This window comes from Eubalaena glacialis, chromosome 3 (assembly GCF_028564815.1).
Source record: "Eubalaena glacialis isolate mEubGla1 chromosome 3, mEubGla1.1.hap2.+ XY, whole genome shotgun sequence".
NCBI lineage: Eukaryota > Metazoa > Chordata > Mammalia > Artiodactyla > Balaenidae > Eubalaena > Eubalaena glacialis.
This window is the reverse complement of record NC_083718.1, coordinates 76,628,248-76,655,807: the sequence shown is the minus strand read 5'-3', so window position 1 is coordinate 76,655,807 and position 27,560 is coordinate 76,628,248. Positions and strand designations below refer to the sequence as shown.

General features: G+C 40.8%; 1 protein-coding gene across 1 annotated transcript in view; it reads right to left on the bottom strand.

The window, feature by feature from the left end:
- CD244 (CD244 molecule) overlaps positions 1 to 15,560 on the bottom strand; it is a 28,821-nt gene extending 13,261 nt beyond the window's left edge. The window contains exon 1 of the mRNA XM_061185829.1: positions 15,500 to 15,560. Coding sequence (XP_061041812.1) covers positions 15,500 to 15,560 — 61 coding nt within the window. The remainder of the gene's footprint in view (positions 1 to 15,499) is intronic.
- Positions 15,561 to 27,560: the final 12,000 nt, after the last annotated feature.

Here is a 27,560-nt window from a genome sequence, read left to right as displayed (position 1 = left end):
GCCCAGCCCAAATTGCCAACTAGCAGAATCATTGACTAAATAAGTGGTTGTTGTTTTAAACTACTAAGTTTAGAGGTGCTTCATTATGCAGCAATAGTTACCTGAAAAAATGAATTTTTTGAGAACCAAATGAAAATTGTGGGAATAAAATATAAAATAACTGAAAAATGAACTCAACTGAGAACTTTTCTGACCACAAAAATATGAAACTAGAAATCAACCGCAGGAAGAAAAACAGGAAAAGAACAAACATATGGAGACTAAACAACATGCTCTTAAAAAACCAATACGTCAAAAATGAAATCAAAGAAGAAATCAGAAAATACCTGTAGACAAACAAAAAATGAAAGCACAACCTCACAAAATCTATGAGATGCAGCAAAAGCAGTTCTAAGAGAGTTCATAGCAATACAGGCCTGCCTCAAAAAACAAGAAAAATCTTAAACAAACAACCTAAACTACCACCTAAAAGAATTATAGAAGAACAAACAAAACCCAAAGTCAACATAAGGAAGAAAATAATGAAGATCAGCAAGGAAATAAATAAAATAGAGATCAAAAAAACAATAGAAAAGATCAATAAGTCCAAGAACTAATTTTTTGAAAAGGTAAACAAAATCAACAAACCTCTAGCCAGGATCACCAAGAATAAAAGAGAGAGGACCCAAATAAACAAAATAAGAAAAGAAAGAGGGAAATTTTAACCACGGATATCACAAAAATACAAAAAAATTATGAGAATTCTAATAGTTATATGCAAACAAATTGGACAACCTGGAAGAAATGAACAAGTTTGTAGAAACATACAGCCTGCCAAAACTGAGTCAAGAAGAAACAGATCATTTAAACAGACTGATCACTAGAAGTGAAATACAATCTGTAATTTAAAAACAAAACAAAGCAAAACTCTCTGCAAACAAAAATACAGGACTGAACAGCTTCACTGAGGAATTCTGCCAAACATACCAAGAAGAACTTATACCTATCCTTCTCAAACTATTCCAAAAAATTTAAGAAGAGGGAACACTTCCAAATTCATTCTATGAAGCCATCATCATCCTGACACCGAAACCAGACAAAGACACCACAAAAAAAGAAAATTACAGGCAAATATCTTTAATGAACATAGATGCAAAAATCCTTAACAAGGGCTTCCCTGGTGGCGCAGTGGTTGAGAATCTGCCTGCCAATGCAGGGGACACGGGTTCGAGCCCCAGTCTGGGAAGATCCCACATGCCGCGGAGCAACTAGGCCCGTGAGCCACAATTACTGAGCCTGCGCGTCTGGAGCCTGTGCTCCGCAACAAGAGAGGCCGCGATAATGAGAGGCCCGCGCACCGCGATGAAGAGTGGCCCCCACTTTCCGCAACTAGAGAAAGCCCTTGCACAGAAACGAAGACCCAACACACCCATAAATAATAAATAAATAAATTTTTTTAAAAAATAGAGGAATTTAAACAAAAACTCCTAAAGAAACTCAACATTAAAAAAAAAAAAAATCCTTAACAAAATATTAACAAACTGAGTCCAACATTACATAAAAGGGATCATACACCATGGTCAAGCTGATTTCATTCCAGGGTCACAAGGATGGTTCAACATACATAAATCAATCAATGTGATACACCACATTCATAAGAGAAAGACAAAACCACATGACTCTCTCAACAGACACAGGAAAAGCGTTTGACAAAATTCAACATCCATTCATGATTTTAAGAAAAGCTCTTACGAAAGTGGGTATAGAGGGAACATATCTCAACATAATTAAAGCCATTTATGACAAACCCACAACCAATATAATACTCAATGGTGAAAGCTGAAATCCTTCCTGTTAAAATTTGGAACTGGACAAGGATGCCCACTCTCACCACTTCTATTCAACATAGTATTGGAAATCCTAGCTACAGCAATCAGACAAAAAAAAGAAATAAAAGTTATCCAAATTGGAAGGGACGAGGTAAAATTGTCATTATATGCAGATGACATAATATTATATATAGAAAGCCCTAAAGACTCCACACAAAAACAACTAGAACTGATAGATAAATTCAGCAAGGTAGCAGGATACAGGATTAACATACAGAAATCAGTTACATTTCTTTATGCTAATAATGAAATATCAAAAAGGGAATATAACAAAACCATACCTTTTAAAATCACACCAAAAAAAAAATAAAATACTTAGGATTAAACCTGACCAAGGAGGTGAAAGACTTATATGCTGAAAACTATAATACATTAATAAAGGAAATTAAAGATGATTCAAAGAAATGGAAAGATATCCCATACTCTTGTATTGGAGGAATTAATATTGTTAAAATGGCAATACTACTCAAAACAATCTACAGATTTAATGCAATCCATATCAAAATAACCATGACATTTTTCACAGGACTGGAACAAATAATCCTAAATTTTGTATGGAATCATAAAAGACCCAGAATTGCCAAAGCAATACAAAGGAAAGAGAACAAAGCAGGAGGCATAACCCTCCCACACTTCAGATAATACTACAAAGCTACAATAGTCAAAACAGTGTGGTATTGGCACAAAAACAGACATACGGATCAATGGAACAGAATAGAGAGCCCAGAAATAAACCCACACACCTACAGTCAATTAATCATCAACAAAGGAAGCAAGAATATAAAATGGGAAAAAGATAGTCTCTTCAGCAAGTGGTGCTGGGAATGTTGGACAACTACATGTAAATCAATAAAGTTAGAGCACACCCTCACACCATGCACATTGGAGTAGTCTCCACCCAGATGGGGAGTAGTGGTTTGGGGAAGGAAAGTCAGGCTCCGCCTTTTACCTGAGCCTCCTCTGCCACATGGATTGACTCTTTCTTTAACAAATGATTTCTCTGTAGCAGGCAATGATGTTTGATAGCATTTTAACCACAGTAGAACTTCTTTCAAAATTGGAGTCAATCCTTTCAAGCCCTGCTGCTGCTTCATCAACTAAGTTTATGTAATATTCTGAATCTTTTGTTGTCATTTTAACAATTGATTAACTTCACCATCTTATATGGGTGCAGTTTGTGGCACCCCAAAATAATTGCAATAGTGACATCAAAGATCACTGATCACAGATCGTCATAACAAATATAATAATAATGAAAAAGTTTGAAATATTGAGAGAATTACCAAAATGTGACAAAGAGACACAAAGTGAGCAAATGCTGTTGGAAAAATGGAGCTAATAGACTTGTGTGACACAGTGTTGCCACAAACCTTCAATTTGTAAAAAAACTCAGTATCTGCAAAGTTCAATAAAGTGAGGCTCAGTAAAACGAGGTATGCCTGTCTATAAAGAATTCCTAAAAATCAGTAAGAAATAAACTGACAACCCCAAAAAAAAAAAAAAAGGCAGAAGACTGGCACAGGCACTTGACAAATAAATGATACCCAATTAACGAACAAGCAGCAAAAAGGTCCCCAACATTGCTGGATATCAGAAAACAATGAGACTCTACTATATCCCCACCAAAATGGCTAACATTTAAAAGACTGAAAATTCCAAGTGTTGACAGGGATGAGGCACAACTGAGACTCTGATTCATTGCTAATGTGAGTGTAAATTGGTACAGCCACTTTGGAAAACTGACAATATCTTTTAAAACTAAAGTTACATATGCCCTATGACCCAGGAGAATTTGTACATACTCAAGAAAACATATACAAGAACATTCATAATGGCTTTATTCATAATAATTCAAAATGCAAAACAACCCAAATATCAGTCATCATTAGATGAATAAATAAATCATGTTATATTCATATAATGGAATGTTACACAGCAATGAAAAAGAATAAACTGGGACTTCCCTGATGGCGCAGTGGTTAAGAATCCGCCTGCCAATGCAGGGGACACGGGTTTGATCCGTGGTCTGGGAAGATCCCACATGCTGCGGAGTAACTAAGCCCATGTGCCACAACTATGGAGTCTGCACTCTAGAGCCCACGAGCCACAACTACTGAGCCCACATGCCACAACTACTGAAGCCCGCATGCCTAGAGTTGGTGCTCCACAACAAGAGAAGCCACCGCAATGAGAAGCCCGTGCACCGCAATGAAGAGCAGCCCCCGCTCGCCCAACTAGAGAAAGCCCGCATGCAGCAACGAAGACCCAACACAGCCAAAAATAAATAAATTAATTTTTTTTAAAAAGAAGAATAAACTACTTCTACAAGCAAAAATGTGGATGGATCTTATCAACGTGGTTGTTAATAAAGGAGCCAGACACCAAAAAGTATATAGTGAATGATTCTACTTATATGAAATTCAAAACCCGAAAAAACACAAATCTATGGTAAGAGGTTAGAATATTGGTTAACTCTGAGGAGATTATCAAGTTGGAGGGGACACAAAGAAGACTATTGGGGTGCTAGAAATGTTTTACATCTTGAGATGGGTGGTGGTTACATGTACATACATATATAAAAGTTCATCAAGCTAGTCACTTAAACTTTTTGTACATTACTGTAAGTTATATCTTGATAAAAATACAAAATGTAAAAAAGGAGAGATGCAAGAGGGAAGAGATATGGGAACATATGTATATGTATAACTGATTCACTTTGTTATAAAGCAGAAGCTAACACACCATTGTAAAGCAATTATACTTCAATAAAGATGTTTAAAAAAAAATGTAAAAAAGGAGTAATTACTACCTCTCAGAGAGCTCTTCTGATCATTAAACTAAGTAAAATGTACTTTGATAAGAGCAAAGTAAGATGTTGCCACTGTGGAAACATTACCACAGCAAGAGTGGAAAAACAGGAGATTTCTGCACTCACCTTTTGGCAAAATATTAGAAAAGTCTTCCTGATACTTACTCAAATGACAACCAGAAATCAGTGGATCAGAAATTCTCACAGGTAAAATAGACTAGAAAATAGGTTGGGCAAATTTACAGATTGACAAAGATGTCCTAAACCTAGGTTCCAGGTACATCTATAAGAATCAGTGAGCCCCTTTGAGGCAATGAGAAGACTATTCACTCCTATATTCAACAATTATTTATTGAATACTCTCTGTGTGTCAGGTATTGCTCTAGGGAGGATATCTTAATCTCAACACTTGATATTTGGAGCCTGTTAATTCCCTGTTGCAGAGGAAAGGGGAGCTGTCCTGTGCATTGTAAAGATGTGTAACATCATCCCTGGCCTCTACCCGCTAGATGCCAGCACCCCTGCCCCATTCATGACAAACAAAAAAGTTTTTAGACATTTCCAAATGTCCCCTGGGGGGCAAAATTGTCCCCACTTGAGAATCACTGCTCAAGGGCATTGGATTAGAGGGGTGAGCAAAAGAGACACGGTCCCTGCTCTCATGAAGCTTACACTCCAGTTGGGGTATGCACCATAAATAAGTGAAAAATGAAACAAGATCCTTTCAGAGAAGCATAAGTGCCATGAAGGTAGTTTTAAAAGGTGATATAACAGACTGACTGGTAGATTCATGGCCAGAGAAGACCTCTCTGAGGAGGTGACATCTGAGCTAAGAAATGAAAGATATGAAGGATCCAGCCAGGCGAAGAGCTACAGAAAAAACATTCTGGGTAGGGGGAACTGCAACTTCACAGCTCCTCTGGGGACAGCGAATCAAGCAGAAGGTGCAGCCCTTAAGCAGAATATTAGAGATAGAAGAACTAAGCAAGATGGTCTAAGTGGTTGGCAGCATTTGCAAAGAAATACATGCATATCATAAGTCTTAATTTCCTAGAAACAGGACATCACCTTCACAGACTATAGAAATGGGAGATGATAAAACAACCAAATTACATTCAAGAGATTAACCCAGGCGAGTAGAGTTGGGGAGAGTTGCAAATAGAATGGTACACAGAAAGATAGAAATGCCCCCCATACATAACAAGCAAGTGCTAAAGGAAGATATGGAGCTCCCAAGACTGGTTAACTGGCAATAGCAGTGTCAGTCATATGAAGGGTCAAGGGTAAGGCCCAATAGAGAGGCAGCCACACCAATGGATACATATTTCATTGGCCAGGCACTGGGCTAAGTAATGGGTATCTAAAACTCCACCCCACCTAAGGCAGCAAAAGGGCTGAGACTACAGATGGATCTTGAGTATTCCACAGGAGCCAACTCCAAGACCAACAAGAAACGCCAAGTTTAAGGGCTCCAGGATGGGTGCCAGAAATGCTTGCCACAAAACCAAAATCTATAGGGCTGGGCAGGATTTTAAATAAGGAATGAAAGCCAAATCATAAGAAGAGAAGAGGACCAAAACAGAAGCATATAAGTGTAATATGGGAACAGTGAACAACCAAGGTTACTGGTGCGTGCATGGGTGCATCTTACTGGCCCAAAGGCAGGGAAGAAGTTCAGCCAATACATCAAATAAAGCTTTCCAGGTTGCTCAGAGCTGGCATCTGTTATGATTGCTGTTGCTCATATCATATCTGTAATATCATTTGTAATATCACTCCTATTTTGGAGAATGGGATTATTAAGGGCACTGGGTAAGACGTAAAGGAAAAGTTACAATCTCTGTTTTACTGTGCTTACAGTCTAGAGGAAGATAGACCTAAAACAGCCAACTAAGACTTGATGTGAAATGTGCTATAGGGGTATGCCCAAGGCGTGACACAAGCATAAGGAAAGCATGCTTTACTCTTCCCTGGGGCATTAGGAGTGGCTTCCCAGAGGAGGTGACCTAGGTGCTGCCTGGGGCACCCAGGCCTGCCAGGTGGATTGAGAAAGGAGTATGGAAGAGGGCATCACAGACAGAACAGCAGCATTGTTACAGACACCCATACTTCTGGCTTATGGGTCTGCTAAGGATGGTAATAAAGCTCTCTCCAGCAGGTCTGGAGAGTGGGGTGATAGAACATGAGTTTAATTTTTAGGGAGTTGTGATGGTTTTATTTTATTTTTACCTTTTATAAAATTGAGAGGTAGCACAAATATTAAAGGGTGCCTAAAATATAAATGCATAGTATAATGAATAATTATAAAGTAAACTCCTGAATAACCACCATCAGATCAAAACATAGAGCCTTCATTCTTGTTCTCCTTCATCATGACAAAACTGAATATAGGACTTCCCTGGTGGCACAGTGGTTAAGAATCCGCCTGCCAATGCAGGGGACACACGTTCGAGCCCTGGTCCACAAGATCTCACATGCCGCGGAGCAACTAAGCCCGTGCGCCACAACTACTGAGCCTGCGCTCTAGAGCCTGCGAGCCACAACTACTGAGCCCGCATGCTGCAACTACTGAAGCCCATGTGCCTAGAGCCCATGCTCTGCAACAAGAGAAGCCACCACAATGAGGAGCCCACGCACCGCAATGAAGAGTAGCCACCACTCACCGCAACTAGAGAAAGCCCGCACACAGCAATGAAGACCCAACGCAGCCATTAATTAATTAATTAATTAATTAAATTTTTAAAAACTGAATATAGAGTATACAGGGAATGATTAAGTTATTAACTAAACTATTAAATTATTAAGGAATCAAATGTGTGATCTACACTCCTGATGCTATACTGCCATTGTAGTCATTCTTTAATTATACTATTCTATTTTCATGTAAATTGTATGAGTTTATACACTTCAGAAGGGTTTGTCTCCAACTAAAAAGGAGGTAGGAAATAAGCTACCACAGGAAGAACACCAGGTGTTATTTTGATTTGTTGGTTTGGCTTTTGTGAGATAATGGAAATATATATATTATTCTCTCCCCCCGGTTCCTGGCACAGAGGAATTAAATTAAATTAATTAAATTAAATTAAATTAAATCCTTATAATTTCCCAGTGATAAAAGCATCTCTTGCTTTAGTATTTAGTCTTTGACCCCATCCCTGACATGGGGCTCCTAAAACCTTTGTAAATTCCTAAGTAATAAGAGCACCAGAAGCATCTTTTATTCTATTAAGATGACTCTGGATGAACTCCTGGGTGGGAGGGGCTGATCAGAAAAAAGGCCAAGCCATGATTAAAAGCTTGGAATTTTCAGCCCCATTCCTCATCCTTTGGAGGAGGGATAGAGGCTGGAAATGGAGTTAATAGTTAATAACTGATCACATCTACATGAGGAAGCCCCTATAAAATCCCAATAGCACGAGTTTAGGGGAGCTACCAGTTGGTGAACCCCAACTCCAAGGGAACAGAAGCTCCCTTCCAGACCTTGCCCTATTTATCTCTTCATCTGGCTGTTCATCTGTATCCTTAATCATATCCTTTAATAAACTGGTAAATGTAAGTAAGTGTTTCCCACTGTTCTGTGAGCCACTCCAACAAATTCATTGAATCAGAAGAGGGGATCACTGGAACCTCTGATCTACAACCTGGGCTTGAGACTGGTGTCTGAAATGGCAGAGGGAGGTAATCTTGTGGGAACGAGCCCTTAATCTGTGAAATCTAACACTGTCTCCTGGCAGATGGTGTCAGAATTGAGTCAAATTGTAAGACACCCAGCTGGTGTCACAGAGAGTTGCTTGGTATGGGGAAAGAACCACACACACATTTGGAGACCAGCGGTATCAGAAGTGAAGTGTTCTGTATGAGTAGTAAAAGAGACACATGGGAAAGAAAGACACAGTAGGGAAAAACTGGATGGTATTCCAACATAGATTTTTAAATGGGAGGATAATGAACTAAGAGTGGAGAGCCAACAGAAAAGGAGCAGTTGAAGAAAGATCAGAGATATCACGGACTGGGCAGGTCCTGGATGACCTACCAGATGAAGCCGTGGTGTCTAGAGCACACGGGGAAGGACAGACCAAGGCAAGGAGGAGAGCTCCCTAACGCAAAGCAGAGGTGACTGTGGTCATTTATGGGCACAGATGAGGTCAGTTGATGTTGAGGGATTGTTGGTGAGGTTGACAGAATCCCTAATTGGGGCCTCCATTTACTTGGAGAAGGAGAGTGTAGGCTGATAAAAGCTATGATGATGGAACAGGATCTTGAAGAGATGGTGAAGGTTTGGAATCACCCCTTTGGAGAAAGGGGAAAGCTGTGGATCAGAAACAAGGATTCCCAGGACACTGAGGACCCAGCTGAAATTGAAGGCTCTCAATCTGTAGTTGCTCTTTGTTGTTGAATTTTCTTCTGCAGTCCTCAACAGCCCAGTGTGGGGAAAAGGAAGATATTCAGGGTGAGGCAGGGCCAGACAGGGATGGCGGTGGGGTGAGGTTGGAGTGGGAGGATACAGCAGAAAGATGAGTGGGCAAGGTACTATGTACTGGGTATTGTGACTGATGCAGGAAGACCTCTGTCCCTGTCCCAGAGGGGCACATATGCCAAACGGAGAGACAAGAAATGGCAGTATGAAAAGATAACTTCAACACAAGTTCTCACATGCTTAGTGAGAGGTGGAGGAGGCCCCGACAAGTGGTGGATTGTTCAGAGCGGAGAGGCCACAGCAGATTCCGGTGGTCAGAGCAGGCCCCAGGGCTGCTGCTACCTCTGTTGTTACCACTCAGCAGCTTTGGGGCCTCTCTTCCGGTGGTTAGGAAAGAATGGGGTGAAACAACTCTGCAGAGGGAGGGCAGAGGTCAAGTGATTAACTCCACCACCTCCTCAGGAAGAAGAGGGAAGCCAGCACAGAGGACGGTCAAGGAGATGATCTGACCCAGCAGTGAGTCCCGCTCAGCTCCAGAGTTGGGTGCAAGGGCTGCAGCCTCCAAAGTCCCGCAGTGTCCACTGTCAGCTCAGCTTCCTCTCACCTTGACCTGCTGGTCGGAGGAAGGGTGAGATGGGAAGAAGGTTGAGGTCTGAGAGACTGGGAGAGGGGACAGGGGAGAGAAAAGAGAACTTTCAGAAAAGTATAACTTCCCCTAGCCAACAAAGGATGTTGAGGTTTTCTCAGTTCAGGGTTATGCCACCAGGCTTGGAGTGAAGGCAACAGAAGGGGTTCCTGATGGGGTCTGGGTGGATAAAGCTCAGTGAGGTCCCAAAAGTGCTGGGGCAGGGCCGGCCCTAGTCAAGGCAAAATTATAAAGTAGATAAAATCCCCTCCAGGTCCACAACCCAATTCATCGCCTCTCTTCTTCTTCACCTAGCCCCACCCTGGGGGGCTTCCTCCTGACCATACTGACTCCACCTCTCAGACAATGCAACCCCTTACCTCTGTCAACTTACCTAGCCTATGTCCCACTCTTTGTATCAGTTAACTGAATCATCCCATTTATAATACTGTCTTTTTCCAAGATAGCAAGTGCATTTGCTTCTCATGTCTCCTCATTCAAACCTGTTTTCCCTACTTCTGTTTAGGCTGTTCCCTCTGCTTAGCTTGTCCTTCTACCTTACCCCTATCTCCTGAACTCTTATTTATCCTTCAAGGCCACTTCCCCAGTGTCCCTACCTAGAAGGAATCTCCATCTTCTTTGCACCCTTTGTGCTCTAAATGTATCTTGCCTGTCAGAGACACTTAGCATTTAGCATTTTCTGTCTTCCCTTAGAGTTGATATTGTACAGGCCTATTTTCCTCTAACTGTCTGAAAGATTCTTAAGGATGGAACCAATGTGTGTTTCATCTTTGTTTCCTCCACAAAATCTTGCATAGTTCTTGGAACATAGTAAGGGTTTAATGAAGTGTTCAGTTGATTAATTAATCAATTAAATTCAGCTCCCAGAAATGACTCTCGTGTAGGAATTTCGTACAGTATAACAGGGAAGCCACACAGACATGGTTCACTTGGCTTTGACTTTCACCTTTCAGGCTCCACACCCCTGCGCTTTCATTTCCCATTTGCAGGTCCTCAGAACGCAAAGCTGGTGGCCCTGAAACAACTTGGAACTCTCACACACTGCTTGGTTCAACCACTTTGGAAAACAGTTGGGCAGCAACTGCTAGAGGTATATCTACATATCCAGTGATTCTACCCCCAGAGATACACCCAACAGACATGCATGCACTAAAAGGCTCATAGAGGACTTCCCTGGTGGTCCAGTGGTTTAAATTCTGCGCTTCCACTGCAGGGGCCGCGGGCTCCATCCCTGGTCAAGGAACTAAGATCCTGCATGCCAAGCAGCTCGGCCAAAAGGCTCTTAGCAGCGTGATTATAATAGGGAAAAAACCCTTGAAACAACCCAAAGGTTCATCAATGGTAGAATAGATTAATAAACTATTATATAGTCATACAATGAAATACAGCCATGAAAACGACCAGCTGCAAGTGATAGCAGAGATAAATCTCATCAGATGTTGAGCAAAAGAAGCCAAATACAGGAGTATATACTTTATGATTCCATTTATATACAGGCAAAACTAACCGATGATGTTAGAAGTCAGAAGAGTGGTTGTATTTGTGGAAGAGGGTGGAGGTAAGGAAAGGAGGGAACATGTGGTAGACACACAGGTGTTTTCACCTAACAATAACTCATTGAGATGTACGTTTATAATTTTGCACACTTTTCTGCACACATGTCATGAAGACAGTGGCCCAGCTATCTCTGGAGGGATTTCTATAGAACTGGTTTCCTCCAGTGGTGCTGCAGCCCTGAGTTCTCTGAGTCCTGACCTCTCTCCTGTGGACAGATACTTCACTCTTCACACTTTGTCTGAGGGGGAGTACAATCAGGAAAAGATGGACAAAAATAAATCCAGCCTTTTTAGAACTTGTCTGGATCCCAGCCAGAGCAGTTGCGATCAGTGACTCCTTCCTGAGAAGTGAAAGTTTCAACACAACCTATGGGAACAGCCTGCAGCCTTCAGAGCTGATCTGTGAGATGCTGCCCCTGCCCCTTTTTTTTTGTCCAGCACATCTCACCCCAGACCTTGTGGCCCCTGGGCATTTATAGCCTCTGGTGTGTCCTTTGTAGTTTCTTCAGAATGCATAGCCAAAACCTGAATTTAGGGTCCAAAATGAACTTTAGGGCCCAAGTCCACACTTATGGGCAGTGATTTGAAGGTCCCTGGTCCCCAAACCATCTGACCCAAAAATTATCCCAATCTTCCTCTAAGATGCCTGAAAACAATTCATTAACTCACTCAACTAACATGTTTGGAGCACTTACTGTGTTGGGCACTTCGTTGGGCAATAATCACAGCTGTAATTATGTACTGATGGATATAAATGGTGTAGGCTCCATGAACAAAGGGGCCGTGTACTTAATCACTACTGAATCCTAAATATCTTGTCCAGTACCTCGTGCAGAGCTACTCAAAACATATCCAGGGAAAGAATGGGAATAGAGAGGGAGATGCTATTGTGAAAACAGACTACTTTACATTACGATGTAATCATGTGATTAAATGTCTTGAATACATGTTCCTTTAAGTTAGAAATGTTGAAGTCTCCCTAAGATCCTGGTTATGATAATGAGAAACCCTCAGAAAAGGGTCACACATTAAAACTTTATCATCTTATCTCAAGATTCTCTAACTCACTTTCTCTTCAATTAATTAAAGTCAACAAAGGATTACTGAATAGTCTCTCTTCTTTACTCTGACTACAAAACTAAGTGAAATATATGCCCTGCCTCCAAAGAGCTGAATAACATGAGCATTCATTTTGGAGGACTTGTTATAACTCAACATTTCTCTAAACACTTTATACACTATATCTCATCTAATCCTCACACATCCCCCAGGAAGCGGGCACCACTGTTAACTTCATGTTATGAATGAAAAATTGAGAAACAAGAAGTTAGTTAACTTCCTCAAGGCCACAGAGGTAGTTAGTATTTACATTCTTTAAAATCTAAAACAGTTTTCCCAATGAAGCTTTCTGGTAGGCAGATAAACTCACTTTATTCCATGGATTATTTAAAGTACTCATTCATTCAATAAATACATATTGAGGGTCTACTTGTGCCAGATACTGTTCTAGATGCTGAAGATACAGCAGTGAACAAAACAAACAAAAGCCCTGGCCTCAAGGATCTTACATTCTAATGAGGTAAAGAAGAGCCTAGGAGATAGAAAATAAGACAAATAAGTAAACATATAGTATGTAAAATGGAGACGAGCGCTACAGAGAAAAATAAACGAAGAGGGAGATAAGAAGTTACAGGATGAAGGGGTTGACATTTTTAGTGGGAAAGATATCACTGCAGAAGTGGTATTTGAGCAGAATGAGGAAGCAAGCCTCATGGCAAATGAGGGGAAAGCAGCATTCTAAGTGGAGAAAACAGTGCAAAGCCCCCAAGTGGAACATGCGTGAGGACCAGCAGGCCAGCGTGGCTGAAAGGCAGTGAGAAGACCAGAGAGGAAGGGGCAGTGGTTAGGGAGGTCAGATCACATAGGCCATTGCAAAATGTATGGCTTTTACTCTACGTGAAGTGAGAAGCCTTTGGAAGACTTTTGCAATGCTCAAGAGTGATATGAGCCTCTTACACATATGTGATGCATATTACATTCTTCAGTAAACCAAGTCTTAGAAAAAATGTTTCACTGTCATTGTACCACCTGATGGGATGCACTGAAAAAGACATGCCACCACTTTCGTGGCATTCCTGCCAAAAGTGCATGACCTAAGTCTTATGACAAAACATTAGACAAACTCAGATTGTGGAACCCTCTAGAAAACAACTGACTTGTATTCCACAAATGTCAAAGTCATAAAAGACAAAGAAAGGAATAATTATAGATTGAAGATGACAAAAAAGACATAACAACTGAATGTAATACATGATCCTGATTGGATTCTGGATGGGGAAAAAAGATGTTGTAGAGCACATTTTGGAGACAGTTGGTAATATTTAACTATGGACTGTATGTTTGATTGTATCTATGTTAAATTTACTAAATTTGATACCTGTGCTGATATGATATGATATGATATATGATATGATATTGGAACATCCTTGTCCTTAGAAGATGTGTGCTAAAATAGTTAAGAGTAAAGGGGCATGATGTCTGAAACTTACTCTTGAATATTCCACAAAAATTATTATTATTATACAGCTATACACACATACCTATATTTGGAGAGAAAGAGAAATAAGGCAAATGTGATAAAATGTTAACAACTGGTGAATCTAGGTGAAGGAAATACAAAAATTCTTTGTGCTATTCTTGCAACTTCCCTGAAACTTCAAAATTATTTTCAATTAAGAAGTTTAAAAATTGAACTAAATAAACAGAGCAGTTTCAGTCAGCTTACATCAGGCCAGCCCCACAGACACAGGGCATAGCAAGAAGAGAGAGAAGTTCCCTAAGACCAAAGTCCATCCCTCCCTGTGCTCAAAGAATCACTCGCCAGGCTCCCCCCTACCTCCCACCAATGGGTCTTGTCATAGCCACACCCAAAGAGAGCACCACAGCCCTGGGAATGAGGATGGAGGGAGCACCATCCTCCTGCCACTTGGGCTCATGATCTGAGTCAGCCTCAACCTTCTGTCCCTCCCACCCCCAAAGCCAGGCATCAAAGCATGTGGGTCCTATCTCAGCTTTCAAGGCTACTTAACCCAGGTTCCAACCTAGCTCTCTTACCTAGGATCCTGCGTCTTTGGGTCCCCCCAGCCCACACCCATGAGCCCCAGTCTCCAGACTTCTCTCTCTGCTCCCTGTTCCTTATTACACCCTGCCTTACTCCGCCTGTACTCATTACAAAAGCCGGAGCCTAGAATGTGTCTTCTTGAAAGATACCAGAGTGCTCAGGGGCTCAGTGATTGAACTGAGTACCCAGGGATGGCTTCTAACAGACCCTGCACAAATACTTCCTTGTGCCTCTGTTTCTTCCCTTTGCACAAAAGTGTGCCCTCCTCTCACTGCACGCCCCGCTCATGATGCTCCTCAAAGAGTCGCTGATCTAAAATGCAGGCTCCAAGTCTCAGAGCGTCCTAGACTTAGGGTTGGAAAAAGAGGGGGAGCTTGCTTCCCACACACACAAACGTTAGTTGGCTTGGGGCCCAGCTGACAGTTATCAGTTTGCTATGGAGCTTCCTTATACTGTCTCCTTCTCTTCCCTTCCCCGCACCCTGCCCCCAGACAACATTTCCCTAATAATTCTCAGGCTCCCATGGCCTCTGGGCTGCTGGAAGAGCTGAGGGATGAGGGACCAGGCCATGCTGGTAAAGCCTCTGTTCTGGCCTTGGCCTCACCCTTCCCCTCTCCCCTCCCCCTTGCCAGGGCTCAGCTTTCCTGCCTCAGAGAATAATCTGTCAGTCTCTGAGCTCCAGTACCCCTACTTCCTTGGAGAAACCCAAGCTCATGGCCACTTCTCCTCTCTGCTGGTAATCCCACCAAATTAGAGGATATTTCCTTTGTCCTTCTTACAGCCAGCAGGGAGGATACTTTCTCCCCACTAGACAGAAAGGAAAACTGAAGCCAGTGGAAAAGACTCACCTTGCCTGAGGTGGCCTGGATTGCTTGGCCAGAGGCACTTCTCAAGGACCTCCCAACCCACTGCCAGCCTTTGCTCTCTGACCCAGCCTGTCTAGAGCTGCGGGGAAGTGCTCAGTCACAGTTCCAGGTCACCATGTAAGCAGCACAACCCAGAGGCTCTGGATGCTGATCTCCCCGAAGGCCACGGCCCCTAGTCCATGCCAGCCCCACCCCTGCCAGGCTGAACCTCCTTACCTTGGCCCCGATGCCCCTTGATGAGCAGGAGGAGTGTGAGGGTAAGCGCTTGCCCCAACATCCCCACAAGACAGAGGGGTCAGGCCGGGTCCTCTCCCACCAGATGCTCTGCCCTGCACAGGCTCAGCAGCCACCCATCAGCAGGAGGGTGATGGGGAGCAGAACTGCCTCGCTCCAGCCACAGTTTCCTCAACTTGAGGCTGTTCTCATTAGCTGAACGCTAACAAGGCTGTTGAGGAAGCCCCAGTCCCTGGACCTGGTCTGATGGTTCCCGCAAGCTAAACTTGCAAAGTCTGCCTCAAGTGGGCGGGTGCTCAGAGTTCACAGTGACTCACAAAACCAGCTTCAAAATCTTGTCCCAAGCTCTGCCCCAGCCCAGCTGCTTTGTTTAAAGGACAGATGTCCAAGAAATTTTCCAATTCTCTGCATCCTACTGGCAATATGGAGAAACCTACATGGGGACCAAACAACCATCATCAGAGCCTGTCCCATCACAACAGACATTGTGAAGGTGGAGGGGAGAGGGTTTGGGAAGGATGTGGACTGAGAAGTGGAACCCCACATAGGTGGGTGAAATGTTGAAGAAGACAAGTAGGGGGCACTAGAAAAATCTAACAGGCCTGGGGAATCTCTGCAAGTTGATACCAAAGTTTAAGCATATGCAAATTAAACTTTTTTCTTAAGAATGTGTTTTTGCCCTAGTTTCCTATTTGTACTTCTAAATTCCCTCCCTTCTTCTTTTTCTACTTTCCTTTAATAGTCCTTTATTCCTTCTCTCAGCTTCTCTCACCCAGACTGGATGTAGACCCATGTTTGCTTCCCCCCAGCACGCACTTTGATTCCACCCTCCAGAAAGGCGAGGTAGCATCTGATCCTCTTCACCCCGCCAGGGAGAGGTGGAGGCATCCCACCTTCCCCAGAACGCAATTGCTTTGAGACCACACCCCAGCGTTCTATGCCTTTCTCTTTCTTCTGCTTTCCCCTTAGCAGAAAATACTTTCAGTTCACTTCAGGTCAGTCTTTCTTCTCCTTTTCCATCTTTTGATCCATTTCCAGTCACCCTGTCTGAAGCTGGGCTGAGGGGAGGCAGACTGAAAGCCTTGCCTGCCAAAAAAGGCAGCAGTGATATTCCGGATGGAGCACTGGATTTGGAGTCAAAGATGTAGACCTGAGTTCCAGTTCAGCAACACACAACTTGTGTGATCCTGACCACATTACTTTCTGAGCCTGTGGGCTCAACAATACTTGGCTCCCATCCCTCACAAGGTAGTTTCAGAATCAAATTAAAAACTGTACCTGAGAGGATGCGTGTAAAAAACTCTGGACAACGGTAAGGTTTTGTTTGTTTTCTTAAACGTAGACCCACACAGATTTTTCCAGCTAATCTAATGGTTATCAGCTCTTCTCTCATTTTTCTCCTCCCAAGGGGCAGCTCTCAGCCCTGGGAAATTTCCTCAGAGTTGATCTGGCCATGCCCTTGACCTTAAGAAGTGGTGCTCAGGGCATGACAAAATAAGGAAGAGTAAATTTCCTCCCATTAAAGATGGAGGACAAGGTCCATCTGTTCAAAGCAACTAATGGACAACATGAATTAGGAATGTGGTTCACCGCTCCTGACCCCAGCACCAGCTCCATCCTCTTCCCACCAGTCACATGGATGACCTACCATCCCCTGGAAACTGAACTGGAAGCAGATGTACCACTTTGTGTCTTGTGGTCCTGACCATACTCTACCCCGTGATAACTGCTACTTGTTTTACACACTGCCCTGACTGACCTTGAGCTCTTCTACATGAAGTCTTTTCTCTCCTTAGTTTAGTGTTTCCAGAGCCTGGCCCAGTGCCTGGCTCTTAATAGTTGGTTATAGATTGTTGAGTGCTGAAAGAATGAATGAGTTCCCTAGAGAAAGCATTTCCCTTCCCTCTGAGATACACTGGTAAACTAAGTCACCATGGTCCCTGCCTTCATGGAGTTTATATCTTGCCCTGCAGGATCCTTGTACAAAGAGCCCTTCTGTGTAATCTGGCCACTTTAGCATGAAGACCCAAGATGCTACAAAGTCCACATAAACTCAGAAACTCCTGTATTCCCATTTCCCATGCATATTTCCCAGGTATTTGTAAGTCTTGGACATTTAACGGTCAGTGACCATCCAAGAATTAATGTTTCATCAACCCCCACCCTCTCATCCTTCTTTTTCTCAAATCACACTTTCACCATGTTTCAAGGAGTCAAGGTCATTCTAGTATATCCCAGCTACAACACTGACGAGTCCCCAAATCCACCCACTTCTTCTTTTTTTTTTTTTTTGGATGACCACAACAAAAGCAACAACGATTGCAATTACCAAACACGAAACACACTCATACTATGTCATAATATTGACATTCAGTCCAGTAATCCTCCACTGTAACAGCTCCTTTACTTTGCAGTGAAAATTGATTTGTATATTTTTTATCTCTGAGTCCTTGTGGGATTTTTTTTTTTATTCAAACAGAAAGTCACAAAAATTATAATCATCCTCATCAGTTCACTCAGTTCCATGTAATTAATTTTTTTTTCATCTTGATCTTTTGTTAGCACTTTTATGAATTCATCAGTTTTCCATTAGAGTTCTGAAAATGCTTATTCATTCAGTTCAGCAGTATAGTCAGTTACCAGAAACCTGTACTTGTCAGAGTCTTTTCCATGGATTCCTTGAAGACGAAACCCTTTTATAGGAACATTTTTGCAAAAGCATCAGAGTACACCCAGAACTGTCTGTAAATGACAAAAGACTTAAAAATGACCACGGTTAAAGATTTGATGAAAGTTCATAATAATGCAATTGACAAGGAAATTTAGTTATTTCTGAGATATACATTTTAAAGTAATACTAGAATTATGACTTATAACATTATACCAGAACATATAAGATTTTTAGAAATTTCATGTAATGTCTGAAACAATCCACCCACTTCTGAGACTAATTTTAAATTTGGGGTCCCTAAGACCACCTTCAATTTTGATAATTTACTAGAAGGCAATTTAATAGTAATCATTAACGTGTTAAATACATATGCCCTTTCACCTAGCAATACCCCCTTTGAATTTACCCACAGAAATACTCTGACTAATACTTTCACAAATGCCCAAAGATAAGCAAGATTCTTCCTTATAGCATTGGTAAGTAAAAAATCGGAAATAACCTAAAGTTAATCAGTGGGGAACAGTTTTAAAAATATGGTGTATTCATTCTATACTACAGTATATTAAGAAGGCTTTTAAAAGAGTAAAATAAATGTCCACATACTCACATGAAAAGAACCTTAAGACATTCACAAAACCATCTGCATAATATAGTTCTGTTTAGGTGGACAAACTAATGTGTGTGTGTTTATGTTCTCTGAATGGTTGTAAATGCAAAGAAACATGCCTGGGGAAAAATACTCATGATGGGGGCTTCCCTGGTGGCACAGTTGTTAAGAATCTGCCTGCCAATGCAGGGGACATGGGTTCGAGCCCTGGTCCGGGAAGATCCCACATGCCGCGGAGCAACTAAGCCCGTGCGCCACAACTACTGAGCCCGGGTACCACAACTACTGAAGCCCGCGCACCTAGAGCCCGTGCTCCACAACAAGAGAAGGCACCACAATGAGAAGCCCGTGCACAGCAACGAAGAGTAATCCCCGCTCGCTACAACTAAAGAAAGCCCGCACGCAGCAACAAAGACCCAGCACAGCCAAAAAAAAAAAAAAAAAATTATATATATATATATATATATATATTCATGATGGCAACCTTTAGATAAAGAAGTAGAATTTTGAGTAGAGGTGAGTGAGTGACTTTTACTTTTTATTCCACATATACTTCCTGTCCAGAACTTTTTACAATAACTATATTACATGTGTGATGATTTAAAGTATCAGTTCTCCAAGTTCCCAGGTTTTCAACTACATAACATAAGATCAATGTATTAGTGAGGCTTTCCAGAGAAACAGAACCAATAGGAGATATATAGACATAGATAGAGAGATAGAGATGGAAATGGAGATGGAGATAAAGAGATTTATTATAGAGAACTGGCTCATGAAATTATGGAGGCTGGCAAATCCAAAATCTGCAGAGCCAATGTCTCAATTTGAAGGTCATCAGGCAGGAGAATTTTCTCTTACTTGAGGGAGAGTAAACCTTTTTTTTTTTTTCATCACTAAATAGGTTCTGCAGTACTACATGACCTGTGGCTGGTTGAATCCACGGATGCAGAACCGCCTGTATGGAGGGCCAATTATAAAGTTATACTCAAATTTTAGACTTTGGTAGGGGCGGGATCAGCACCCCTAACCTCCACATTGTTCATTTTTCAAGGGTCAACTTTGTAGTATAAATCAGAATCTGATTTAGCATCAAATTTTATACTTAAATTGTTACATTTGACATATTAATATATCAGAGTGTTTTGCAAAAATGGAAAAGAAAACATAATGACTCTAGGTGCCCTGCCACCTACTTTGTGAATTACACCTACTTCGTGAATTATAAATTTAGAAGATCAAAATTGAGGTTTGAATGATGAGGTAATTTGTGCAAGTCAATGTTCCCTTTAATTTTTTAAGTTGTGGTACACTGGCACCTCTGAAAACAAGCGCATGTGATCAAAGTTTCATACTGCAGTTAGAAGCTTAAAACCAAGTTATCTTGTTTTTTTAATTATATGAATATTCACAATAAACCATAAATGAAATTTTCTTGACATGGCAAACTCTATTCTGGAGGATTTTCTTTTCTCCACATTGTTGTTTGTCTGTCACGTATAATCCATATCAGTGCTGACAGGTTTCCTGATTCCATGTGCAGTTACATCTACTACACAGGTTACACATGCCCACATACCCACATATTAGACCACAAAAAATGAAGAGCCTAGATCATATTTCCAGTCCCCCAAGAGTTCCCCTTTTTCTCCCCCCATCCAACCTCCCTATATAGCTTTCATGTGAAGTTCTCTCAGTCTTTCTGGCAGACTCTGTTCTAACTGCCTCTGCTGGTGTTCCTTAGCACATCTGTGTGCTTTCTTCTTGTGAGGATAGAGACTTGGGGATCACATGCTTTGACCTCCCCTTGCTCCACTCTCTTATCTGATACTGCTTTTCTGCCCTCCATCCCAGCCAGGGCAATCCAGCACAAGCGCAAGTGTTAGACACACCATTGAATGTCAAAAAGTACATCAGCCTCATTCCAACTGAGGTTTTTAAAGCATCATTTCAGATTTAGAAGTCCTTGGCAGAGATTTTTGTTGCCTTGTGTTTTAATTCTAGTAATTCTTCTCAGCCTATGTCAAAGGATAACTTTTGGGTCTTGGACCCCAGAAATTTTATTCCTATTCACTTCCTCAAGTCTGAAAAATAGCATTTTATCTTTCACATCCAGCCCCTTTATCTTTTCTAAATGCATTGGTTCCTCCTACCCTGTTCTTTTTGTTCTTTTGTTTTGTTTTGTTTAAAAAAAAAAAACCATCCCAGCTTTATTGAGGTATAATTTACATTCACCTATTTTATGTGCACAATTTAATGACTTTTAGTAAATTTATGGAGTTTTGCAGTTTCATTACCACAGACTGGTTTTAGAACGTTTTCATCACCCCCAAAAGATTTCTCAGGCCCATTTGCAGTCCATTGGCTATTCCTTTTTATTCTCTTTTCTAAGCTCTTTGTTATTTTTGTTGTTGTTGTTCTTTTTTTTTTTAACATCTTTATTGGAGTATAATTGCTTTACAATGTTGTGTTAGTTTCTGCTGTACAACAAAGCGATCAGCTATATGTATATATATATTCCCATATGCCCTCCCTCTTGAGCCTCCCTCCCACCCTCCCTATCCCACCCCTCTAGGTCGTCACAAAGCGTCGAGTTGATCTCCTTGTGCTATGCAGAATCTTCCCACTAGCCATCCATTTTATATTTGGTAGTGTATATATGTCAGTGCTACTCTCTCACTTCCTCCCAACCTCCCCTTCCCCCTCCGTGCCCTCAAATCCGTTCTCTACGTCTGCATCTTTATTCCTACCCTGTCACTAGGTCCATCAGTACCACTTTTTAATTCCACTTATATGCGTTAGCATATGCTATTTGTTTTTCTCTTTCTGACTTACTTCACTCTGACAGATTCTAGGTCCATCCACCTCATTACAAATAACTCAGTTTCATTCCTTTTTATGGCTGAGTAATACTCCATTGGATATATGTGCCACATCTTCTTTATCCATTCATCTGTTGATGGACATTTAGGTTGCTTCCATGTCCTGGCTATTGTAAATAGTGCTGCAATGAACCTTATGGTACATGTATATTTTTGAATTATGGTTTTCTCAGAGTATATGCCCAGTACTGAGATTGCTGGGTCATATGGTAGTTCTATTTTTAGTTTTTTAAAGAACCTCCATACTGTTCTCCATAGTGGCTGTATCAATTTACATTCCCACCAACACTGCAGGAGGGTTCCCTTTTCTCCACACCCTCTCCAGCATTTCTTGTTTGTAGACTTTTTGATGATGGCCATTTTGACTGGTGTGAGGTGATACCTCATTGTGGTTTTGATTGGCATTTCTCTAATGATTAGTGATGTTGAGGATCTTTTCATGTATTTGTTGGTCATCATTTGTCTTCTTTAGAGAAATGTCTATTTAGGTCCTCTGCCCATTTTTGGATTGGGCTGGGTTTTTTTTTGTGATATTCAGCTGCATAAGCTGCTTGTATATTTTGGAGATTAATCCTTTGTCAGTTGCTTCATTTGCAAATATTTTCTCCCATTCTGAGGGTTGCCTTTTTATCATGTTTATGGTTTCCTTTGCTGTGCAAAAGCTTTTAAGTTTCATTAGGTCCCATTTGTTTATTTTTGGTTTTATTTCCATTACTCTAGCAGGTGTGTCAAAAAAGATCTTGCTGTGATTTATGTCATAGAGTGTTCTTCCTATGTTTTCCTCTAAGAGTTTTACTCTAAGAGAGTAAAGTAAGTGTCCAGTCTTACATTTAGGTCTCTAATCCATTTTGAGTTTATTTTTGTGTATGGTGTTAGGGAGTGTTCTAATTTCATTCTTTTAGATGTAGCTGTCCAGTTTTCCCAGCACCACTTATTGAAGAGACTGTCTTTTCTCCATTGTATATCCTTGCCTCCTTTGTGATAGATTAGTTGACCAAAAGTGCATGAGTTTATCTCTGGGCTTTCTATCCTGTTCCATCGATCTATATTTCTGTTTTTGTGCCAGTATCATATTGTCTTGATTACTGTAGATTTGTAGTATAGTCTGAAGTCAGGGAGCCTTATTCCTCCAGCTCCATTTTTCTTTCTTAAGATTGCTTTGGCTATTCGGGGTCTTTTGTGTTTCCATACAAATTGTAAAATTTCTTATTCTAGTTCTGTGAAAAATACCATTGGTAATTTGGTACGGAGTGAATTGAATCTGTAGATTGCTTTGGGTAGTATAGTCATTTTCACAATATTGACTCTTCCAATCCAGGAGCATGATATATACCTCCATCTGTTTATGTTATCTTTGATTTCCTTAATCAGTGTTTTAGTTTTCTGAGTACAGGTCTTTTGCCTCCTTAGGTAGATTTATTCCTAGGTATTTTATTCTTATTGTTGAGAATGGCAAATGGGATTGTTTCCTTAATTTCTCTTTCTGATCTTTCGTTGTTAGTGTATAGGAATGCAAGAGATTTCTGTGCATTAATTTTGTATCCTGCAACCTTACCAAATTCATTGATTAGTTCTGGTAGTTTTCTGGTTTCATTTGTTTCTAGAATCCTAGCATCTTTAAGATTTTCTATGTATAGTATTATGTCATTGGCAAATGGTGACAGTTTTACTTCTTCTTTTCCAATTTGTATTCCTTTTTTTCTTTTTATTCTCTGATTGCTGTGGCTAGGACTTCCAATACTATGTTGAATAACAGTGGCGAGAGTGGACATCCTTGTCTTGTTGTGATCTTAGAGGAAATGCTTTCAGTTTTTCACCATTGAGAATGATGTTTGCTGTGGGTTTGTCATATATGGCTATTATTATGTTGAGGTCGGTTCCCTCTATGCCTATTTTCTGGAGAGTTTTTATCATAAATGGGTGCTGAATTTTGTCAAAAGCTTTTTCTGCACCTATTGAGATGATCATATGGTTTTTATTATTCAATTTGTTAATATGGTGTATCACATTGATTGTTTTGCATATACTGAAGAATCCTTGCATCCCTGGGATAAATCCCACTTGATCATAGCGTATGATCCTTTTAATGCGTTGTTGGATTCTGTTTGCTAGTATTTTGTTGAGGATTTTTGCGTCTATGTTCATCAGGGATATTGGTCTATAATTTTCTTTTTTTGTGATATCTTTTTCTGGTTTTGCTATCAGGGTGATGGTAGTCTCGTAGAGTGAGTTTGGGAGTGTTCCTCCCTCCACAGTTCTTTGGAAGAGTTTGAGAAGGATAGGTGTTAACTTTTCTCTAAATGTTTGATAGAATTCACCTGTGAAACCATCTGGAACTGGACTTTTGTTTGTTGGAAGGTTTTTAATTACAGTTTCAATTTCATTACCTGTGATTGGTCTGTTTATATTTTCTAATTCTTCCTGGTTCAATCTTGGAAAGTTGTACTTTTCCAAGAATTTGTCCATTTCTTCCAGGTTGTCCAATTTATTGGCATACAGTTGCTTATAGTAGTCTCTTATGATCTTTTGTATTTCTGCAGTGTCAATTGTAATCTCTCCTTTTTCATTTCTAATTTTATTGAGTCCTCTCCCTTTTTTTCTTGATGAGTCTGGCTAAAGGTTTATCAATTTTGTTTATCTTCTCAAAGAATGAACTTTTAGTTTTATTGATCTTTGCTCTTGTTTTCTTTGTTTCTATTTCATTTATCTCTGCTCTGATCTTTATGATTTCTTTCCTTCTACTAACTTTGGGTTTTCTTTGTTCTTCTTTTTCTAGTTGCTTTAGGCTTAAAGTTTGATTGTTTTTTGGAGATTTTTCTTGTTTCTTGATGTGAGCTTGAATTGCTATGAACTTCCCTCTTAGAACTGCTTTTGCTGCATCCCATAGGTTTTGGATCATCGTGTTTTCGTTGTCATTTGTTTCTAGGTATATTTTTATTTCTTCTTTGATTCCTTCAGTGATCTCTTGGTTACTTAGCAGTGCACTGTTTAGCCTCCACGTATTTGTGTTTTTTACTGTTTTTTTCCTGTAATTGATTTCTAATTTCATAGCTTTGTGGTCAGAAAAGATGCTTGATATGATTTCAGTTTTCTTAAATTTTCCAAGGCTTGATTTGTGACCCAAGATGGGATCCATTCTGGAGAACGTTCTGTGAGCACTTGAGAAGAAAGTGTGTTCTTCTGCTTTGGGGTGGAATGTCCTAAAAATACCAATTAAGTCTATCTGGTCTATTGTGTCATTTAAAGCCTGTGTTTCCTTATTTATTTTCTCTCTGGATGATCTGTCTATTGGTGTAAGTGGGGTGTTAAAGTCCCCCACTATTATTGTGTTACTGTTAATTTCTCCTTTTATGGCTGTTAGCATTTGCCTTATGTATTGAGGTGCTCCTATGTTGGGTGCATAAATATTTATAATTGTTATGTTTCCTTCTTGGATTGATCCCTTGATCATTATGTAGTGTCCTTCCTTATCTCTTGTAACAGTCTTTATTTTAAAGTCTATTTTATCTGATATGAGTATTGCTGCTCCAGCTTTCTTGTGATTTCCATTTGCATGGAATACCTTTTTCTATCCCCTCACTTTCTGTCTGTATGTGTCCGTAGGTCAGAAGTGGGTCTCTTGTAGACAGCATATATAAGAGTCTTGTTTTTGTATCCATTCAGCCAGTCTGTGTCTTTTGGTTGGAGCATTTAATCGATTTACATTCAAGGTGATTACCGATATGTATGTTCCTATTACCATTTTCTCAATTGATTTGGGTTTGTTTTTGTGGATCTTTTTCTTCTCTTGTGTTTCCCACTTAGGGAAGTTCCTTTAGCATTTGTTGTAAAGGTGGTTTGGTGGTGCTGAATTCTCATAGCTTTCACTTGTCTGTAAATCTTTTGACTTCTCTGTCAAATCTGAATGAGATATTTTCTGGGTAGAGTAATCTTGGTTGTACGTTTTTCCCTTTCATCACTTTAAATATGTCCTGCCACTCATTTCTGGCTCACAGAGTTTCTGCTGAAAGATCAGTTGTTAACCTTATGGGGATTCCCTTGTATGTTATTTTTTGCTTTCCCTTGCTGCTTTTAATATTTTTTTCTTTGTATTTAGTTTTTGAAAGTTTGATTAATATGTGTCTCAGTGTGTTTCTCTTTGGGTTTATACTGTATGGGACTCTCTGTGTTTCCTGGACTTGATTGACTATTTACTTTCCCATGTTAAGGAAGTTTTCAACTCTAATCTCCTCAAATATTTTCTCAGACCCTTTCTCTTTCTGTTCTTCTCCTGGACCCCTATAATTCGAATGTTGGTGCAGTTAATGTTGTCCCAGAGGTCTTTGAGACCTCAATTCTTTTCATTCTTTTTTCTTTGTTCTGCTCCACGGCAGTTATTGCCATCATTTTATCTTCCAGGTCACTTATCCTTTCTTCTGCCTCAGTTATTCTGCTATTGATTCCTTCTAGAGTATTTTTAATTTCAGTTATCGTGCTGTTCATCACTGTATGTTTGCTCTTTAGTTCTTCTAGATCCTTGTTAAACGTTTCTTGTATTTTCTCCGTTCTGTTTCTGAGATTTTGGATCATCTTTACTATCATTACTCTGAATTCTTTGTCAGGTAGGCTGCCTATTTCGTCTTCATTTATTTGGTCTTGTAGGTTTTTACCTTGCTCCTTCGTTGTAACATATTTTTTGTTGTTCCTTTTTTTTTTTTTTTTTGATGGGTGGGGCTGTATTTCTGTCTTACTGGTCGTTTGGCCTACCAGCCCACTGGCAGGCAGAGCCAGATCCTGGAATTTCTGGCTGCAGGGCTCTGGGGGTCCTAGGGTTACTGCCTATGCCCTGGTGTGGGGGGCAGGGTCCTGGACCCTCTGGTAGACAGGCCATGTCACAAGGAAGGTGTCAGCTCAGGGAGTCTTAAGGCAGCCTGCCTACTGGTGAGTGAGACTGTGTCCCCACCAATTAGTTGCATGGCCTGAGGCATCACAGTATTGGTGGGTGGGGCAGGTTCCAGTGCTAATAAGCTAGAGAGAGGATTACAAAATGGTGCTTGCCAGCACCAGTGCCCAGGGAGTAGAACAAGTTCCCAAAAATGGCTGCTACTAATGTCTATGTCACCAGGGTTAGCTCCAGTTAGCTCCTACCTCTCCAGGATGCTCCCCAAGATAAGCAGGTGGCTATGAGCTATAAGCTCCTTTCAAATTACTGCTTCTGCCCTGGGTCCTGGAGTGTGTGAGATCCTGTGTGCCCCCTTTAAGAGTGGAGTCTCTGTTTCCCACAGCCCTCTGGCTCTCCCAAAATTAAGCCCTGCCGACCTTCAAAGTCAAACGTTCTGGGGGCTCATCGTCCCAGTGCAAGACCCCCCCATCTGGAGAGCCTGATGTGGGGCTCAGAGCACTCACTCCTTGGGAAGAGCTTCTGCAATTGTAATTATGTTCCCATTTATGGGTCGTCCACCCAAGGGTATGGGTCTTGATATGTCAAGACTCCACCCCTCCTACCTATCTCCTTGAGATTCCTTCTCTATATCTTTAGTTGTAGAAGATCTTTTCTGCTAGATTCCAATCTTTCTCATCAATAGTTACTCTGTTTTAATTTTGTTGTGCCTATGAGAGGAAGTAGAGCTCAGGCCACAATCTTGGCCCAAGTAAGTCTACACAACAGAATGATAAACACAAATTCAGACAATGGCAATGTAGAGGAGCACATGGGTAGGTATAGGTTATTAATAACATTCCAGTTTTGGGGTTGGGTAGTGGTTTATAAGTGTCTAAGTCATTACGAAAAAAAGGAAAGGGGGAGGGAGGGGTGGAGGAAAGGAAGGAGAGAGAGGGAAGGAGATACAGAGAGAGGACCGACCTGTCTCCCATGCATCTCTGCTGTTTCTTACAGCCATAAGGAAA